This window comes from Mastigoproctus giganteus, chromosome 9 (assembly GCF_048544385.1).
Source record: "Mastigoproctus giganteus isolate SK-2022 chromosome 9, ASM4854438v1, whole genome shotgun sequence".
Classification (NCBI taxonomy): Eukaryota; Metazoa; Arthropoda; class Arachnida; order Uropygi; family Thelyphonidae; genus Mastigoproctus; species Mastigoproctus giganteus.
In genome coordinates this window covers 121859537-121881775 of record NC_143583.1, presented here as the reverse complement: position 1 = coordinate 121881775, position 22239 = coordinate 121859537, and the positions used below count along the sequence as shown (strand labels likewise).

Genomic DNA, 22239 nt, shown 5'->3' with positions numbered 1-22239 from the left:
GGTTCATGTACTTCCTGATTTTTTACATGGGTTTTCGGCAGGTTGCCGAAGTGGTGAGTACCGCTATGTCAATCAGATAGGTAGCCTTTTCCTTCTTGTCCACAAGGGTTACGTCTGGTCAGTTGTGCGGGATTGTCTTATCCGTTATTATGGTGCAGTCCCAGTACAGCTTGTGGGTTGGGGGTCTCTAGTGCCGTTCTACTGGGTTTCTACTTGACGTTCGTACAGGGTTTCTACTTGTAGTATAGTACACCTTCTTCGATCAACTGGTATTTCCTTGCTAGCTTTGATGTATTATCCTGGCTACCTGGTCGTGTCTATGAGTGTACTCAGTCTGGGCGATCATCTTGCATACAACGGTGATGTGTTGGATTGTTTTTGAGGTTATTCGTTATTTGGTTTTTTTTTAGGAGCATTAGCAACTGAGGCCATATTGCTCCGGGAAATGCAGTGGTCATTCCCTGACATTTCCGCATCCTCCGTATTTGGTGGTGACGGGCTCGAACCCCAGTCTAATCAAGAAGCGTGTGCTACGCACTGCTGCTCCTTCCCACCTGGCTACGGAGGCGCCCGTGTTTTTGAGGCCAGGTGGAATTGTTGACATGTGTCATTGGACACTCTGGGCTCCTTGGCGATGTATTTTCTATAGTTTCTGGTGTTGATTGCCTAGTCTTGGAAGGCGAGCATGAATCCTTCGGTTTTGGGGGAAGAATGTCCCGCTTTGTGAGCAATTGGAAGCAATTTTATCTATGCGATCTTGATGGAGATTATTATTATTATTAGCCATATGGTGCAAGGAAGCCTGAGGCTTATGCAGCACTAGCCAAAAAAAATTCCTGAGTTACCCTGAGAGAGAGAGAGAGAGAAAAGTAGAAAGGAACCACCAAGAAAAAGAAGAATGATGATATCCAGCTCAGGACCCTGGGTGTGCCATGCCAATACTCACAAAATTGATAATTGATAAACTCCTATATCATGAAATGTCCAGGTAATGCACTTCTTTCAAACAAATGTTCTATTTATAATCTGGCATCTTCCTCAGTTACATAGTATTAACAAATTAAATTAGCTCTCGTTAATATAAGTAAAGCAAAAATTAGTACATTTACAGTAATGTTTCAGTTGTAATGACTTTGACTAAGAGGAACAGACATCTAAAGTAACTGGGGTCTGTGAAGGAAAACAGACACCAGTGACTAGAACAGTGCTTTTTATTTTTTTTTAAAGAAGTGTTGATACAATAATAACATGGTAACTCATGGTGACATGTTCCACAATATGAGGGGAATGCACTTTGTGGAAAACTTAGTTTGATTGATGAAGCGGAGTAAATGCAAGAAAAAGTTCTGTGCCTTTTGATTTTTTTAAGGTGGCATAAACAAGCTATAGAGATGATTACTAATTTTCTTAAAATAAAAAGGACATTTTATATCTGAATCTACCATTCAACATTGAATCCATCTTCCTATAACTGCTCCACCAGAAATCTTTAATATGATTTCATCATCACATTTTGAATGTAATGCATGTCGAAAGAATGGCTTTTCCCAGCATGAAAATTTTATCTGAACTAACATTTTAAACAAAGTGAGCTAAATGATATTGAAACAGATTTCAATCTTACAACATCTTCTGAATAGATCATGGAATCACGATGCAGCTAAAATAGAGGTTTAGTTTAAATTACTGACAACCAACCTTTGTATTAAGACAGTCACAGATAGAAGAAATGCAAATAAATACAAACAGATGCAAAGAAAACTGTGTTGTGGAGTGATGTGTTGCCTCTGACCATAAAGACTGCACAGGAAGTTTGACTGCAGTAATCTGAAGCAAGAATGGGGAAAATATGTGAATTATCAGACTTTGAAAGAAAAAGGTGTTACTGTGGGTTTAGCATTTAGCAGGAGCTACGATTCAAGAAACAAAAAACATACATGGCTCAAAAGCATCCATCTCAAAGGTTTTTAATGATTGGAAAGCAAGTGGTTCGTCCATATATCAAAGGCATCAATATGGCAGAAAAACAATACTTCAAGACAGAACCGTCATACTCTAAGGAGGACTGTATGGAAAAATAGGACGTGCAGTGTGGCTTCTGAAGAGACAGTCACCTGCCTCTTCAGAAGCCACTTGTTTCAGAGAAAAACAGAAAAATCCACTTACAGTGGTGTCAAGAACGTTGTGAGTGGACAGGGGAAGAAATTCACCTGGTAAGACAAATCAAGCATCTGGAGGTGGCATTGTGGTATTGGGGATGTTTTGCTGGCATGGACTGGGTTCTGTTGATACTGGTGGAAGGGAGAATGTCATCCAGGGAGTACCTGAATTTTGTATCACATCTACTACATGCTGCAATATTATACTTTTATCTCAAAGGTGATGGCCACTTTATATATGACAGTGCAATAGAGTATTGTGCCAGAATCTTGCAAGAATGGTTCGGAGAACATCTCAGAACATGACAAGAATATCCATCATCTTCCCTGGCCCCACATTCACTTGATCTGAAATCTTTGGGAATGTGTGGGATATGCTGGAGAGAGAGAGAGAGAGAGCATGCTATTCGGCAACAAAGTCCTCTTACTTCAACTTTGTCACAGTTAGGCATGATATTTTGCTGGAAGAATGGTTACAATTAGACTAAAATGCACTAGAACATCTTATAGAATCCATGCTGTGCCACACACTTGCTGTTATTTGAAACAAAGCCAGCTGAATTCAATACCGAATAAAGGTTTGTACTTTTTTTTTTTTGGCCTTTGTGTAAAGCATTAACAGACTGCACTGATGTTATCTAAAAGGTATGTATTATTAAACATAAAAAAAAAAAAAATTCATTTCTGATATTTTTTTTTTTTTTTGGTAGTTGTTGGCTTCTGTGGCCATAATGCACCTCCCAAGGTTTTACTTTGATCCAAGCCCGAGGCGGGATTCGAACCTGTGACCTTTGGGTTGCCAGGCAGGCACTTTACCCACTCAGCTAGCCAGGTCGGCTTCATTTCTGATGGAGCTGGACAAGTTTCACAAGTAATAAGGCGACAACTCCAAATTGAATTTTGATATTTCTTTCTTGTCCCCCCACCCCATTATTTTTTATGGATGGAATGATAATTTTTATAAATACCCAATTCTGTACCTTTGAAATGTTTAATGATTTGATATGGATTTTAAAGTCCATGATGAGTTTGGTCATTGTAATTAATAGCGATAAATAAATACTTTATTCCATTATTATCATTATATAAAAAAAATTTCTCCTTTATGGGTTTTTTTTTTTTTTTTTGCCCCATGACAGGTACTGGTACGAAGGGCATGGGGTGGTTGGTTGCATCTGGTTGTTGTTGTTATTATTATTATTATTATTATTATTATTACTGTTGGTCAAGGAACTCTTACTATTCTGCAGCTGTTCAGGATTGTGGTTTTGTGGAGTTTCATATAAGTGTTCTCTGGAATGTCTATTGCTTAAGTTTTTATAGAGACTCTCTGGCACCATGCCAGTGGTTGACATGGTGATTGGGATGGTGATTACTTATTCCACATATCTTTGACCACCTGATCTTTTCCTTGCATTTTTTCTGGAGGATGCTGGTGTTGTGCACTGCTATGTCAATCAGGTAGGTAGCCATTTCCTTCCTGTCAATGAGGGTTATGTCTAGTATGTTGTGTGGGATTGTCTTGTCCATTATTATGGCATGGTCCCAGTATAGTTTATAGGTAGAAGTCTTTAGTATGGCCTGAGGCTTGTACTTGTAACATGGTAAACTTTCAGCTGATATTTTTGCATATAGCTTCTGATGTTTTATCCTGGCAACCTGGTTGTGTCTGTGAGTGTACTCTGTCTGAGATTAACCCTGCATCCTGTGGTGACGTGCTAGATTGTTTCTAGGGGCAGGTAGCATTGACAACATGTGCCACCTGTCACTCCGGGATCCTTGGTGTTGTCTTTCCCATAGTTCCTAGTATTGATTATCTGATCTTGGATAGAAAGCATAATTCCTTCAGTCTCGGGAAGAGCTTTCCTTTCTTGAGCCAAGAGTTGGAAGCCATTTTATCTATGTAGTCCTGATGGAGGCCACTGCAGTGTTAGCCTTCTTTGCCCATCATTCTGTTTCTTCTGTCTGTGTTAGTGGGGTCTCTTTGTTGAAGTTGAATGCCATTTGCCTATCTTTCTTATGGCCTGTTAGATGGGTGCTGTGTTTTCCTGGAAGTAATCCTGCAGGTTCTTAATTGCTTTCTTCCCTTGTACAATGACGACAGTCAATCCTCTCTTTCCTTCTTTATCGGGTATGATCAGCTCTCAATGACCAACTTCAGGTGGTGTTGGCGGCTCTTGGTTATCATTATCCTGGTTGATCTCATAATCTCCTACAGCTCGGTTGGTCCAATCTACGATTCCGAAGGAGTACGTTAGTAGTGAGACTGCATAAGAGTTTATCATGTTTTCACCATTCAGCTTTGATTTTAGCAGGCTTCTCAGTCTCTGATGGTATTTCTCAGTCATGCAGGCCTTGATATCCTTGTGTTCTAACTGGTAGGCCTGCATCATCCCTAGATATTTATAAGTTTCTCCCATTGTTGTGGCTTCAATCTTTTCACCGGTCTTCAGCTGGTAGTCTTGTCCGACTAGCCATCCTTTATGTAATCCACGGGTCTTGCATTTGTCTAGGCCAAACTGCATCCTGATGTCAGTGCTGAACTCTTTGGTGATCTGGAGAAGTTGGAGTTCAATCTCAGTTGCAGCATAGTTTGCTGTCATCCATGTACCTCAAGTGAGAGAGAGGGTGTAAAGGTTTTTCATACTTGCTGTTATTCAGCATGGAGGACAGTTGGTTGACAGAACCACAGTGGACTCAGGGCATCTCCCTGGAAGTTTCCTTGTTTGATAGGTATCAGTCTGGTCTGGTCATGATGTTCTCAACCTTCACTTTTCTGATCAGCTTCTTACCCCATTTGTGCTGGGTCAGTTAGCTATCTTCTGCTGTAGCCTTCTTTTCTAGGCTGGTGATCCATCGTCTTTGCGCTGTGTGTTGTTCTCTGGTTTCCTTTTCGTTCATCCTGGTGGCTGCTGCAACAGCACAGTAAATGGCTGTATAGATGGTGTTTAGTGTTACTTCATTGTTATTGAGATAATCTGGTATTATTCACCTGTTGAGGTTGTCTGTGACTTGCCACAAGATTCTGTTGGGTCTGTGCTTTGGTAAGGTGTGGGTCTTTGTTGGGTTCACACCCTTGAATTCTGCTAGGGCTTTCTTCCACTCTTCTTCTATTTTGGATATTGCAATTTCCATCTTGTCTGTTTCCACTTCGGCTGCTCCAGGTTGTAGTTCCAGTTCTTCCTCCTCCAGTTCTGGTTCTGTTGTGTCCATATTCATTGTTGTTGGTTGCGCATCTTGTGGTTTTTTCTAAGATTGCAGGAGCTATCAGGTTCTTCTTGATTATAGTCAATCTCTGGTCTGTTATTCTCTGTTCAGTGACCTGAACAGTTGGGAACAATTCAAAAAACTTAGCGTGCAGTTTCATCATGTACATTGTCACGTTTGTCTCTAGCTTTGTTACTTTGTAGTATGCTCACATGATGAATGTATTCAGTTTGATAGTCCACATCAGGAGTTGGCTTCTTCTTATTCCTTCCTGGGTGGTCACTAGAGGAGTTGTGTAGGAAGCACTTCCATATGGTTGGGGTGGGTAGTCTTGCCCTTCAGTTGTAGTAGCCATATAGGAGACAGCACCTCACTCCATTGTTGTCTGTGGGATACTGTCCCCGACTTTTCAAATTGACCCCTCTACCTAAGGCCCGAACACAAGTGACTATCTTGTGCCACACTTGATGCAATATGTTGAATATTTCTACATCTAATCTTCATCCAGCTATTGAAGTGGATCTGTTTTAGTTTTGGCTTTTGCATCCAATTGTGGGTGGTAGTTATGGAAGCGACACCAGATGGCACCACTCTCTGCCTCAGTCGACACTTCAACCTTGGGGAAAGTAAGTCTGATGAAGCAACTTTTTTTTTTTTTTGTGGTGGGATTCGAGCCTGGCATCTATGATATTGGTGGTCTGGCATCATAACCACTGAGCTAATCATGCCCCTTTTATTCTTCTTATTACTATTTCTGACCACCAGATATGTCAAGTATTTGCCATGGTTCTTTTTAGTACCTTTTTATATAACTACAGATATACAATAAGGATGATACTCATTTGGTGTTGCATTCAAGGTTATCATGATTCACAGTGCCAGGTTGCCAGAAAATATACTTTTCTTCAGAAGATAAGAAGTGGGAGGTCCTCAGGACTTCTATTTATTTATAAATAAGTTGAGTCAGAATAAACGCTTGCTGTGTACCAACTGGCTGGCATATTAACCGATTATTATCCATTTTATATAACTGTCAGAAATTTAACTAGTTAGTATTCTGATAAGCTGTGTGGCAAATTAAATGGGGTTGAAATTACAATTTTTGAAGCATTTTAAGTGTTGGAATTTCATTTTTTGGTGTTTTGAGATGTCAAGCATTTTTAGAAATATCATTTGAATGTCTGTATTGTGACTTTTGGTTTATAAAGGTCAAATCATGTAAGGAAGCTAGGCTTTAGCTGTCAGCCAAAGAAATGTCTATCCATTATAACCTTTATCTCTCATATCACTCTTTCCAATACTAGAAGGTACTGATTTCACTGAATGCCAATCTCAACCACACTAGGAAGGAAATTTATTCTGGTGGTCGACAAAATGCTAATCAAAACATAAACCTCCTTAGCTCTAGTCTATTAGTTCCCCCAATGGTTCCTGTTTATTCTTCCTTGTTTTTGCCACTCATTCAATTTGAAAATTCCATCTCCATTCATTTCCCCTCTTTTTCCAGTAACTTATGCATCTTGATTATATCCCCTCCGAGATGCTTAGTTTCCAAGATATGTAACCATAAATGAAAAAAAAAAAAAAAAAAGAAAAAAAAAAGCAGAACTCACAGAGATTTGATGTTGACAAATTTAAGTCGAAGACAGGGTTTTGGTTATGAGACAAAAATTGGAAGAACAAATCAAGGCGAACATGAATACTGGCAACATGTTTTGCAGCTTTTGTAACTGTGATTGGAACTTTAGTGAATGTGGTCTGCCTTTCTGGGATCCAATGAGACATTGATCATTACAAAATGGAAGTTTTTTTGGACTGTTAGAATTTGTGGCTCAGTCTGATCCATTTTTAGTAGATCAATGTTGGAAAAAAAAATACAAAAAGCCATGAGTTAGGGTTGAATTTAAAGTGTCTGCAATTCTGCCCAGATACAATAGGAGGGAGTATATGATGAGAGCTTTGTCAATCAATTCGGCCCTGGAGAGACTGTGCAGGGCTCATGGGGTAGAGTTTTTCTCAGCATGGTCTGTACTTGTTAACAGGAGAGATTGCTTCTACAGGGATGGGATACACTTAAATAGAAGGGGTTCAAGAATATTTGCTGATGCTATCGAGGCAACGTTAGGTGGGTCAAAAAACTGCTAGCTTAGCGGGGTATACTTGGACTAATGGATTAACAGTAACTGCTGGCAGAGGTGAAAGTGATTCTTGCACTGCTTCTATTGTGAGCAGCAGCCTGCAAAACAAGGTACAAGGGATTCCAGGAACAGGTGCATGTATACTTGCCTGTACACCAATGTGAGGAGTCTGGTAAATAAATTTCATGAATTTGAGGTGTTGGTCAAAACATCAAAGGCAGATGTTGGAATATCAGAGATGTGGTGTCACACAGATATAAGGAATGCAGAACTGGAATTTGAGGAGTACAATGTGTACAGGAAGGATAGACAGGATAGGAAGGGAGGAGGAGTTATGCTATTAGTTAAGAAACACATAAAATCCAAGGAGGTACAGCCAGGCGACATGGTTGGACATTGCAGTGTCGAGTCAGTTTGGTGTGACATAAGCACTGGGAAATTTTGCCTGACCAACTTGATTGGATACTATGATGCAGTCACAAAAGAACTGGATGCAGGGAATAACTTTGATATTATATACTTGGATCTTAGAAAGGCTTTTGATACTGTTGCACATGGAAGACTGCTACACAAATTGGAGCAGTGTGACATTGGAGGCAAATTGCTGCTATGGATAAAGGGGTGGTTGAGGGGGAGAAGACAGAGAGTGGTAATCAATGGACACTGCTCATCGTGGACTAATGTTATTAGTGGAGTCCCTCAGGGCTCAGTGTTGGGTCCATTATTGTTTTCTGTATTTATAAATGATATTGATGATGGTATATCAAGCTTAATGTCGAAGTTTGCAGACGATACAAAGGTTGGCAGGGTTGTCAAGGACACTACTGACACTATGCTGCTGCAACAGGATCTGGAAAGGTTGAGCAGATGGGCTGAGAGGTGGCAAATGAAGTTTAACATTGACAAATGTAAAGTACTACACATGGGAAACAGCAACCCCAGAGCAACGTATCAACTCTGTGGTACTACACTGACAGTGGTAGAGAATGAAAGGGATTTGGGGGTGGTTGTGCAGGCAGATATGAAGTTCTCTGAGCAGTGCAGACGGGCTGCAAGAGTAGCTCATGGAGTATTGTCAATGATATACAGGAATTTTTCCAGCAGGGATAAGGAGGTGATTATTCCATTGTATAAGGCAATAGTCAGGCCACACCTAGAGTACTGTATACAGGTCTGGAGGCCTCATTTCAAGAAGGATGTAGAGCTGCTGGAACGAGTACAGAGAAGGGCAACAAGATTAGTGAATGGAACAAAGGGGTGCTCTTACGAAGAAAGGCTTAAGTTTTGCAAATTACAGTGTCTGGAGACTAGGCACCAGCGAGGTGATCTGATAGAGGTGTATAAAGCCTTGAATGGTTTAAGCATGCTCAATGCTGATGGGATTCTTCCTCTAGCTCAGAAAAATCACCTGAGAGGGCATAAATTCAAATTGAGGAAGGACAGATGTAGGATAGACGTGCGGAAATTTGCCTTTAGCCAGCGGGTGGTTGGTTGGTGGAACAGACTTCCATCCCTTGTGGTGGAGGTTGATAGCCTAAATAAGTTTAAGGCACAGCTGGACAGGTATTTTGAACGAACAGAATGGTGAAGTGGAAGTGGTTTTTTTTTTTTTTTTTTTGGCTGATGCTGCATAAGTTTGCTTTTTTGCATCAAATGCCTCTACTAATGCTAATGCTAAATCAAAATTGAGAGTAGGAGTGTGTTATAGGCCTAATGACTCTGATGAGTATAATAAACAGCTATACAGAGAAACAGCGTGGGCCAGTAAATCAGAGTGTCTTATAATGGGGGATTTTAATTTCCCAGATATTGACTGGAATTTGTGGGTTGGTCACACACACACACACACACACACACACACACACACACACACACACACACACACACACACACACACACACACACACACACTAGCAAGGCTTTTGTGGATTCATTGGATGGTTCTTTTCTACAGCAGCATGTTTGGGAGACAACTAGAGGGAGTAATACTCTTGATCTGATTATCAGTAGTGATTCTTCATGCATTAAGAATCTGCAGATAAAGGAACCTCTAGGTGGCAGTGATCACAGTGTGCTCAAGTGGGATTTACTCAAAGAGGTAACTACCATCAGCAGTAAAGGGAATAGTTTATGCTTTTGTAAAGGTGATTAGGGTGGTCCGAGACAGTATTTAAATCTATATGTGGGACCAACTTATAATATTACCAACAGCAAAATCAAAATGGGAAGCATTCAAGAATTAATCTTGGAAGCTACTAGGCTTTTCATACCAACTAAGAAATATTGTTCAAGGTTTAGGACTAAATGGATGCCAGATGAAATAATGAGACATGTGGCAGAGAAGAAAAAAATGCATGGGATGCATATAAAATACCAGGTGACACAGAAGCCTATGATACATATAAGCTGGTCTGTAACCAAGTCACAAAGGAAGTTAGGCAGGCGAAGGCAGATTATGAGAAATCTTTGGCAAAGGATGCAAAGAAAAATGGCAAAGAGTTCTTTACTTATTTAAACTCTAGAAGGAAGGGGATTAATGCAAAGAATGGCACTGCTTACTTTCAGAAACCAGTAAAGGTATAACTGGTTCCAAGCTGGAGAGTTTTAATCTCATATCTGGCTCCACGTTTAGCCGATTTCTGTTCTTTGTTTTCAGACTCACAAGTGTTGAAAAACCAACTTTGCAGTTATAAGATGATGGGAATGGCAGGAAGTACTTCAGTGCTATGTTGGTGAGTCCAGGATATTCCGACTGTACATGGAACCAAAAGTTCATCAAACTTTTTTCCCTAAATACGAACTGACATATCTGAAGCTAGTTAGACAAGATTGTCTATCTCTTTCGTCAAAAGAGATTGTCTATCTCTTTTGACGAAAGCTTCCCCTCGACGTTTCATGTATTCCATGCATGTAAAGGATTACTGATCCACTCAAATCCTGTTTCTGGTTCTGGAAAATATTTTTTGAACTAGTTGCAAAAGCATCGTAAGTGCTCTTTCAAGTCTTTGATGATCATATCAGAAATTTTTTCACCAGACGTCATCAAGAAATCATTCAGCGTAGTAAAACTCTCAACGTCTTGTTTGTCGAGGCCTTTCTGCCATAGTTCCATTTTCACATATATTGCTCTTGTTTGTTATTTGTTTTTTTTTTTTTTTTTAGGAGCATTAGCAACTAAGGCCACATTGCTCCGGGGATATGCGGTGGTCATTCCCTGACCTTTCCACATCCTCCGTATTTGGTGGGCACGGGCTCGAACCCCGGTCTAATCAAGAAGCATGTGTGATGCACTGCTGCTCCTGCCCACCTGGCTACGTAGGTGCCATATTGCTCTTACTTTGTCTTGACACACACGTTGCTCTTACTTTATCTTGACACACACATTGCTCTTACTTTATCTTGACACACACATATTGCTCTTACTTACTTTTCCTTGCAACTCGGTCCACCCGAAACCTGTCGGGCACATGACACAAATGTAAACGCGCCAAACATAACCAGCGCTTAACATGAAGTGACCAGAACAAATATTTATTTAGTAATAAAATTTGCAGTCCACCAGTGTGGACTTTGAGAAAGGCTGCTTTAGACAGCTTAGCTGAAGACCAGCCACAAAAAGGATTGTTGTTGTTGTTATTTGGTTTTTAGGAGCATTAGCAACTAAGGCCATATTGCTCCGGAGATATGTGGCGGTCATTCCCTGACCTTTCCGCATCCTCCGTATTTGGTGGTCACGGGCTCGAACCCCGGTCTAATCAAGAAGCGTGTGCTATGCACTGCTGCTCCTGCCCACCTGGCTACGGAGGTGCCATCACAAAAAGGAAAAACCAAATAAGAGGCAGAAAACATTGCAAACAAGATGCAAGAGTTGGAGTTTGTATTTATGTTGATTTTCTGGAATGAAATTTTACAAAGATTTCACTGAACAACTTAAGCTCTCTAAGAAGAAGAACTGGATTTAAAGACGCACAAATTGATCTCTACCAATCATTAGCAGATTACATGCACACACTGAGAATGATTTTGAATGATCTGAAGCCAAATCAAAAAAAATCTTGCCTGATAGTGATTTTAAAAAGCCAAATCCCAAAAGTGAATCAGAAAAAAACAAGACAATGATGAAAAAAGATTTAGAAACATTTAAATTCCAGAGACAGGTTTCACATATCTACTTTCAATATTTTAACTGATGCACTTGAAGCACATATGAAACGAAGAGGTGAAGTGTACAAAGAAGTGTCAAGTAAACATTCCTGTTTAAATGTGAACATGTTTGATGAACAATATTTAAAAGATTCCCAATATCTAGTTGAATTTTATGCGATTGACTTGAACAGGATCTTTCTGGAGAACTATGGCAATTTCACTGTTATATATACGTACAAAGTATAATACAGGAAAAAAGAAATTAAGTCACACTGATCTTCGTGACTTAATATTGAAAGATGGAATACAATGTGTATTTACAAACTTAGAGATTGCTCTATGTATTTTTTTTAAATTGATGATTATTAACTGCTCTGCAGAAAGCAGGAGAAGGCCATCCCGAGGGTGCCAGGGGTGCACTGCACCTGGGCAGCAACATACAAGGGGCGCCTGAAAACCTGAAACATGCACATATGAAGAAAATTTTAAAGGGAGGAGGAGGAGCAACTTTCAATTGGCGCCCGGGTGCCACATACCCTAGGAACACCCCTGGCAGAATGTTCTTTTTCTCAGCTAAGAAGAATGAAAAAACCCCTCAGATAACAACAATATATCAGGACAGACTTGCTTCACTTGCTCTACTTTGCAAGTGGACACCTACTTTGTACTGAAGTGTATCGGATTTTGTCGAATAACTTTTGATGACTTAATCAAGACTTTTGCAATCAGAAAGAAGCTATTTTAAATCAAAAATTTAATAGAATTGTTATTTAAAATGATAAAAACATATTTTCTGTCTTAATATTGTTTTTTTTTTTTTTATAGTTTCACATTTTGTAGGAGAGGGGGCACCATAATATTTTAAAAGCTGAGCCATATTAAGACAGCTTTTAATCTTTCTGGAAGGCCTTAATACAGCTGAACTTATGTAGCATCAACAGCTCTATTTAAGGGTGTCCATCTCTGCTGTAGTGAATTAAATGATTTTAATACTTAAATTCAGTGAGATTCATCTTTTCAATTCTGATAATTACAATTACTAATCACTGTATATTTCAATTCAGTTTGAGTTATCACTTTGTACATCTGTTTTAGTTACAATATATTTCAAGTTTAATTAAACATATATTTCACTATGAGATGTTATGGAACACCTTATATATATATATTTCAATTAAAAATATCACAGTCAAACTGACCTAACATAAATCCAAGGTTGTATTTCTTACCCTGAGAAACTTGTAAAGAAGAAAAGTAAACCATGATGAAAGCATCTTTTCTGCTACTGATTCTGTCCTAAGGATTAATTAAAAAAGCATTAATAAAATATAAAACCAAATCTTTTATAGTTTAAAAATTAAGCAGAGAAAAAAAAAAAAATCCCATGTAGTAACTGATATATAAGTGTAGTTTTCATAGTATTGTTCAACAGCTCCAATAAACAGTAAAAATGTGGAGCAACAATGAACTTCAAGGAATGTATTTTATGAAAAATAATGGGATATGTCCTTGGGGTTTGTCTAGAAAGTTTTCTCCAGTAAATAAAAAATAAAAAAATAAGGGCCCCCCACACACCAATTTCTGCAGTATAAACCAAGAATAAAGTGCTATATTATAAGTGGTAAGCTGAAATTGCACATTAATGACTACGGTCTAAATTTCCATTATTAGTATTAGTAACGGCCGTATGGTGCAAGAAAGCCTATGGCTTATGCTGCACCAGCCAAAAAAAAAAAAAAAAAAAAAAAAAATCCGAACAAAACAATGATAAAAACAAAAATTAAATAAATAAATAAATAATAATAATTAATAAATAAATAAAAATAATAAAATGAAATTAAAAATTAAATAAAAAGGAAATTAATCCTATCATCATATGCGCTTCCCTTACCCGAAAGTACTATCCAGATGACCTTTGAATTTCCCCAAACTGTCGGCCTCTACCACCCATGAAGGCAACTTATTCCAGTAATTTATAACTCGCTGGCTAAAATAAAACTTCCTGCAGTCCAATCTAAACATTTCCCCGCGTAACTTGAATTTATGTCCCCTAGTTCTAGCATCATTTATAATCTTGAAAATTTTGTCCTCATTCATTTTACTGATGCCTCTCAGAGCCTTAAACACCTCAATCAAATCTCCTCTAAGGTGTCTAGTTTCCAAACTCTGCAACCCACATATTCGAAGTCTTTCTTCATAAGGACGCCCTTTTGCCGATCTCACCAGGCGAGTTACCCTTCTTTGCACCCTTTCAAGAAGCTCGATGTCTTTCTTTAGGTGCGGTCTCCATACTTGAACACAGTATTCCAAGTGTGGTCTAACATAGGCCTTATATAATGGGATTATCACGTCCCTATCTCTACTTGCAAAAGTTCGATAGATCATCGATAGGACACCATGGGCCTTCCTTGCAACCTGTTTACAATGCTCAGAGAATTTCATGTCTGAGCGTATCGTAACACCCAAGTCCCTTTCCTCCAGTACTGGGTTTAGTTGAACTCCACCAAGTGAATAAGTTATTTTGGGATTACTGTTTCCCAGGTGTAATACCTTACACTTTGTTGGATTAAAGCACAGCTGCCATTTTTCTGACCATTCTTGAAGTCTATCTAGGTCTCTCTGAAGAAGCTCAGCTTGACAGTGATCATTAACTACTCTACCAATTTTAACATCATCTGCAAATTTAGACATCACGCCCTCTATCCCTTCATCAATGTCGTTTATGAAAATTAAAAACAACAGTGGTCCTAATACTGATCCTTGGGGAACCCCACTTCTCATGACAAGAACGTATTAATAGAGTTGGTCATTTTGTTTTCTTTCTTTTATTTTCAAGACGACCCATAGATATTAATGTGAAAATGACCTTCTCAACGAGTAGCTTCATAGGCATTTCCATATCACTTTTGGAAAGAGGGCATAGGAGGCGTTACAAGCTCACATGATTTACGGGCGTTACAGGATCCACTGTATTATTTTAATTTTCTTTCTGCATTGCGTCTAAGAGCAGCTTCATTATTGGATAGGATAAACTTAGGAACACGATAACAAACAGTGTCAGGCACAGTAAACACCCAAGTTATTATCGAGCAGAAAATTTCTCCTAAGAATGTACTTCCAGATGTGATATACGTAAGAGCATATTCGCTGCGTGTCTTTTCTTTTCTTTTTTTAATGACAGAAATGGTTACAAATAATGCGCATGTGCGAACGATTTTCGTCTCTGTCCGCGAAGTATATTTTCAACTATATACAATAATAATAATGTATTGAGGTTTGTTTACACCTCGTTTCCATGCACAACATTCTGCTAGGATACCGTAGCTGGTCTCGTTGTCTCCGAAGGTGTACAAAGTGGCACAACCGATTTTCGAGTGTCGCGTTATCAGTCTCCTTTCCATTTATCTTTATAAAGCTCTACAGCCCCGAATATCTGAGTTTTCAATTTCGGAATAGTTGAATTCTGTATTCCGATTTGCCCACTCTTCGATGCTACTCAGTCGCATATTTATATAGGCATACAGGGATGATTTTATTCACGGAAATATCTATGGATATTGGAAAAATTTCCAATATCCAGAAAATAAAGACTGCCAAGACAGAAAATTGAAAATGAAGACTGCCAATTTGTTTTTGGCTTACTATTTGATACTATTTTAGACGTGTACATTCTTCTGCAGTTTTCAGTTGATTGGCTTATTGTAATAAGGTCATGAAGCGAGGTCCCAGACATATCTATTCGTTGGTCAAACTCAACCAGCCAACGGACTACTATGTGATGACTGCTGTGCAGTGTTGTAGTTTCTGAAAGAATATATAAAGGATTTCTTTCCGATGCTAATTAAATATCATTTTAATTATTTAATATCTGTTTTCAGTGAATCCTATTAAATTAAGAAACACATCTCGCGATATGTTAATATGTATATTTCCTTTTTCATATGAAAACATCTATAGCGGCGCCTAACAATGGAATGTAACGAAAATGCGAGACGAAAAAAGAAATTGTTGCAGTCATATGACAAATATTTGTATTGTTGCAATCATACTTATTGCGGTAGTAACTGCAGAAAGCTGCTTGCGACGTAATACTATTAAACAAATGGCTACAATCAAATGGCTAATTAGGCTATTGACTTGGATTTCGCTAACTTCTTCCAAGCCAAGGACGTTTTCACATAAAATAAAACATTTTTCTTGCATACAAGGTACACACGCGTTTTTTTTTGTTTTTTTTTGCGTGTGTATATATGGAGGGGGGTGGATTATTTCTTGGCGAGCACTTATGCCATCTGGAGGATGATTTACAGATTTTATTTTAAGTGGGTATCTGTGCTTTGTACCTAACATGTACTTCCTCCCTCCTCGCGGTAGTACATGTTATAATCAACGGTTATAGTATTAGTATTTACCACTAAACGCGATTATTTTCGAGTAACCATCTGCTTGAAACCAATTTTTTACGTTTCTCTATTTCTACATTGTGACTATATATTTCATATTTGATTACTTCAAACGCTACTTAAAATTCTGTTCTATAGACAAACCATTGGCAGGGTAAAAATGGCAATGTTATATACAGTGTCTGTTGATTTTAAGAAATCTGAAGTTCCTCCAAATGAAACAAATCTGGAGGTTTTCTTACTGCAAATAGTATTTCTTGTTTCTGCTGTTTTATCCTCCCAGCACATGTGGCAGAAACACTAATCAACATATACTATTCAAATAAGAAAAAGAACATCATACGATTAAACCTCAATCTGGAATTCTTAGAATTTTAATACATTTTGAAATTTTCCATTAAAAAAAAAAAAAAAAGCTGCTTTCTGAAACAGTAATAAGATTTCGTATGGATGTAATATAATTTATAACTGCCAGTACAATCCGAGCATTCCAGACCTTTAAAGCTGCTATAGCATTAGTAGAGGCATATGATGCAAGAAAACAAGCTTATACTGCATCAGCCAAAAAAAAAAAAAATTATTTCACACAAGAATTAACTCTAAAAGTTTGTCCAGTTCTTCCTTGAATTTATTTAAGCTATCAACTACCACGACAGATAGAGAAGTTTGTTCCAACAATCAATTATCCCCTGGCTAAAGCAAAATTTCTGCACATCTATTCAATAACCGTCCTTTCTCAATTTGAATTTATGCCCCCCTCAGGTTCATAATCTGGGCAAGACAAAGAATCCCATCAGCATTGAGCCTGCTCAACCCATTCAAGACTTTTTACACCTCAATTAGATCACCTCCCAGGTGCCTAGTCTCCAGATGCTGCAATTTCAGAATTTAAGCCTTTCTTGGTAAGCACCTCTTTATTCCCCTCACAAATCTTGTTGCCCTTCACTGTACTCGTTCTAGCAACTCTACATTCTTTCTAAAATGAGGCCTCCAGACCTGTACGCAGTAATCAAGGAATGGCCTGACCACTGCTTCGTACAAAGGGATAATCATCTACTCCTCCCTATAGCATAATTCTTATCTTTCATTGACAAGACCCTATGACCTGCTCTGGCAGCCTGTCTGCACTGCCAGAGCAGGTCATAGGGTCTGCACAATGCTTCATATCTGACTGCACAATTACCCCTAGGTCTTTTCATTCTCTACCACCCTGAACATAGTACCACACAATTGGTACATTTCTCTGGGGTTACTTCTACCCATATGCAGTACTCTGCATTTGTCACTTCTCAGCCCATCTGCCCAACTTTTCTAGATCCTATTGCAGAAGCATACTGTCATTGCTGTCTTTAAACACCCTGCCAACTTTTGTATCATTTGCAAACTTGGACATTAAGTCTGATATACCTTCATCAATATCATTGATAAATATACAAAACAACAATGGGCCTAACACTGTACCCTGGGGAACAGTGTTAGGCCCATTGTTGTTTTGTATATTTCCTTGTAGCAGCTCGCCCTTAATGCCATACTGCTCCGATTTGTACAGTAGTCTTTCATGTGCAACAGTACAAAAGCTTTCCTAAAATCCAAGTATATGATATCAAAATTATGTTTTGCATTTAGTTCCTTTGTGACCACATCATAGTATCCAATCAAATGGTCAGACAAGCCTTCCCCTTAACAAACCCATGATGTGTCTGAATTATTACTGCAGTTGTGTCTAGATGATCTTGCAATGCTTCTTTAACCAGTGAGTCCATTATTTTCTCCAGTACAGAAGTTAACTAACAGGTCTGTAATTACTTATGTCATCCTTTGATCTCCCTTTGTGAATTGGGTGTACATTTGCATATCTTCAGTCCGTGGGGATCTTCCCTGAGTCCGAGGATGGCATCATAATTATGGCTAAAGGTTTGCTTAAGTCCTTTGCCACCTCCTTTAATATAAACGGATAAATCCCATTCATCCCAGGTACCTTTCTTATATTTAGCTTCAACAATTTCTTCCCCTCAGTTATTACAAAATCATTACGCTCCCTGTTAAAGTTCAATAAGCTTCTGTCCTTGAGTTCCCTACAGAATTCCTGATGTGTGAATGTTTAAGTCAAACTAAATGCAGCAAGGCATCATATCATCTACACCTTTTGGCATCTCTCATATTGTGAGATTATCTTCACAACTAGATTGTCTTGTCTGCAATACCAGGGTACCTGCCCACCCACTGAGAAGAGGCCAACTAACCTTGAAACAGTGCCGTCTGGGTGTTGGTGCCCACTGAGAATAAGTAACAATAGTCTTCTCTTTTAGTGTAGCATTATTCATTTGAGTTAGTGAAATACATGGCAACTCGTGAAGAGGTGCAAAATATGAGATACAGATAAAATGATGCCCTTTTTACACCACTATCGCAGTTTTTTTGTTTAAGAGTTGTCTATGGTGTATTTACACTGATGTGTGAATGTAGATGCAAGTTCAGTTTGTCAGCTATCTGAGCAGGATCATCAACAGTCGAACGTTGGATATCAAGTGGACCAACCTGATTCATCCCCTTCCTTCTAGAATTTATATAAGTAAAGAAGAAGAAAGAAGAAACAGAAAGGTAGGTTCCCTTTCTGGGCATTTGCCTAATTCTTGTAAAGTGAAAGTGCTACTCTGATATACAAATAAAATCAACAAAACGGTTTTTGAATTCTGCATCAGCCCTGGGTGCCAAGCAGAAATCGCTTGGCACCCGGGGCTGATGCAGCCTGCATGTGAGAAAGTAAACGTGTTGGCAGTGTATATGACCCTATATGAGTGAGAAAGACTAATAGATGAGAACCACACACTTTAATACTGAAGGCATCTTGTGAAACATGAAACAACTCAGAGAGAAAGAGAAAACAAAAACACTAAATAAAGCCAAACAGATAAGCAAACTGAAAAGCAAGTAGAGTAAAACTATAAAACAAGCTCAAAATTGGGAAAAGACTAAATTAAAAATAAAAATGAAAAAGATAGAACAGAACTGACAGAAAATACTCATAATGGGAAGCACAAATGCACACAAGGTGGTGCACCACCATTTTGTGAGAGATCTTAAAAAAAAGGGTACATTTTTTTCTCTTTTTTGTATTTCTTTGATAATACAAACATAAGACAGATTCAAATTAAGGCAAATTTTGCTTTTATTCTTGAAACTGCATTTCAAGAATACTCAACTACCAAAACAAAATACCACTAAGAACTTAGAGCCAAAGAACTTATGTGGATCTAAAGAGGGATTAGATAAAGATTCAGAAGTATACAAAATACAAAACTAAGGGACATTTTATTATTTATTCATTACTTGTTTACTTATTTTTAATTTATTTGTTGATAGTAGATACATAATATTTTCTTCTTTGTATCACTGTGCTAGTTTAATGATAAATTCTAATGATAAATGCTGATCTGCATATAATATTCCAGTGGGGAGAAAAAATAAGTCCTGATTTATTTTTCACAAAAAAAATAAATAAAAAAAAAAATAAATAATAATAATAAATAAAATAAATAAATAAAAATAAAAAGTCAGCATTACTTTTCTCTTGAACAGCTGCTTAATTATACAATTAAGGAATTCATACTTCTGGAGTGGTATCTCAAGCACTTTTCAAACTCGCATGCTCTATCCAAAAGACAGTAGTCAGCTTAAGGAGTCCACAGAATTCTGAATTAATATCAGTAATTCCACCTCCTCTATGAAACTAATTCAAATATGAACTCCATGAAATCACTGTCCATTCACAGTTAAATTAACCTTTTTTTTTTTTTTTTTTTTCACTTATCCTTTGTACTTCTGATCTTTGGAACAACCTTCTTTCTCATGCATTTCATGAGAGTGACAATCTAAGAAATTTAAGTCCAATGTCAATAAGTATCTCCTGTCTTCTCAATACGTATGCACCATTAGAACAGTAGGCAAATGTTTTGCGATTTATTTGAGAATTGAAAAAAATTGTATGTTCCATGAACTGCGTGAAATGAATTAGTTGAAATGGGGCAAAACTGCAGCCATTATCAATCCACTGAAGGATGGAAGCCTCCTCAACAATTCATGCTGAGGGAAATGGACCACAATCTGCCACGCTGGTCCAGTGCAGGTTGGCAGATCGACCGTATTTAGCAGTCAGGGGCTTGAACCCCGGTCTACTCAAGGAGCGTGTGCTACTGCACTCCCGCTCCTGACCACTCGGCTACGGAGGCCTGCTAAATAATGAACTAAGAAATATACAAAGTTGTGCCAATATTGAACTAAGAAATATACAAAGTGCAGTAATTTGCCTTTAGTTAAATCTCTCTCTCTCTCATATTTATAGAATTTGAAAACCTCCTCCATAAATATCACATTCCTATTTTTGAATTTCAAAACTATCATAAAAAATGTAATGATTATGTGTGTAAACAAGGTTAATATATTTTTTCTCAAATCAGTACTATATTAGTTGAATCTGGTATCAACTTACCTCCTTAGCAGTAGCTTAGGATGACTTTTGCCTTCTATGCATTTTTCTATCAACTCAGCAACCAGCGTCTTCAGTATACTAACCAGATAAAATAAATGCAGGATTTTAAAAATTCTGCTTTCTTGCTATCCAAGAACATACAAGGAACTATTATTTTTATTTTTCCTATTTATTGAATAATTATACCTGAAGAATAATTCACTGATATTTATAATTTATTCTTAAGTGCATTCAAAATTCAGCGGCTGCTAACTTGTCGTTACAATGTTCCACAACGTTTAATCAACACTATATTAACTAATCCAAGAGCATCCACAACCTTTCTCTCTCTCTTTTTTTTTTTTTGAGCATTATTGTTTAGCAATATTTGGTTTTGCATAAACTTAGTTTAAACATTAAATTATCTGCAACAGGAATAAAAGAATCAGTAATGAAATGAAAACTGGTCTTTAAATATTTGGTCATTTCTTCTAATTCTTACAATCCCCTTACACTTTATTTCCGTAAAAGCAGCTGAACAATACTATAAGGTAGTGGTACCCAAAACTTTTTAAGTGGATCCTCCAGTAATTATCCACTTTAGCAGAGATTAATTACTGTTGTTGTTTTGTTCAACATAAAATTAAAACTAAATTGTAAATGCAGTTTTTATAAGAACTTAATGAAATATTAAAGTATTATTTTTTAACATATGAATTTTAACTTATATTAATAATAGAAAGATTTCACTTAAACATGACCAATTATAGCTAAGTTTATATTGGCATGGCAATTATTTTTGTTTAATATATTTCTTTAATAACATCACTACAGCACATTTCAAGCATTAGTATTTTGAAACATGAATAAGAAATATTCTTATAAACAGTTGTTAAATTATTCTAAATATTAGGATCCCATCACACCACCATATGAGAAGTCATATTATGAAACAATGTATAGCTGCTGACAGGTATAATAAGCTGGACTAGAGATTTTCAACCATGTTTAACAAATTTAATTTTTTCCTAACATTATAATGTTACTCAAAGGAATTTATGTGCATCAGCATCTTGGTTGGGAATTACTGCAATAGACATTTCAAAACTTCCAATAAAAAAAAAAAAAAAAAAAAGATGGTCTAGTATGATGTTGTTATGTTGTTGTTATTTGGTTTTTAGGAGCATTAGCAACTAAGGCCATGTTGCTCCGGGAATATGTGGTGGTCAATCCCTGACCTTTCCGCATCCTCCATATTTGGTGGTGACGGGCTTGAACCCCGGTCTAATCAAGAAGTGTGTGCTGCGCACTTGTGCTCCTTCCCACCTGGCTACGGAGGTGCCGGTCTAGTATGAGTTTGGAATGAACAGTGTTAACTGATATCAAATTGATATCAGTTAACACTATTTTTACTTTTAATTTTGACAACACTCAAATGCTTTGACTCCTTGGGATGAATTTTTTTACACTAGTGTTTTATTTTTGGCCTAAATTGTGTTGAACCACCACATTTCAGTAAACAATATTTTTAAAATTTGCTCGCATTTTTGTTTTTCACTAAATCACTTTGGCAAAAATTTTCCTGATGTTTAAATGTTCTTAAAATGAATCTGAATTAGCCAAGTATTTCAAACTGCTTCACAACCTTCCTTGATATTCTTAAAATTCCTGATCTAAATGTAACTTTATACCCATAAATTTGGTTTAGCAGTTAAATC

The 22239-nt window shown here is 37.6% G+C and overlaps 1 protein-coding gene across 2 annotated transcripts in view; it reads right to left on the bottom strand.

Moving 5' to 3' along the window:
- Positions 1–22239, bottom strand: part of LOC150080687 (plexin-A2-like) — a 1379917-nt gene that overhangs the window by 219187 nt on the left and 1138491 nt on the right. For both annotated transcript variants that reach the window (XM_090381876.1, XM_090381877.1), the window contains 2 exons: positions 20543–20620; positions 12880–12946 (listed from right to left, as the gene is read on the bottom strand). In XM_090381876.1, the coding sequence (XP_090238002.1) occupies positions 12880–12946; positions 20543–20620 (145 nt within the window). The remainder of the gene's footprint in view (positions 1–12879; positions 12947–20542; positions 20621–22239) is intronic.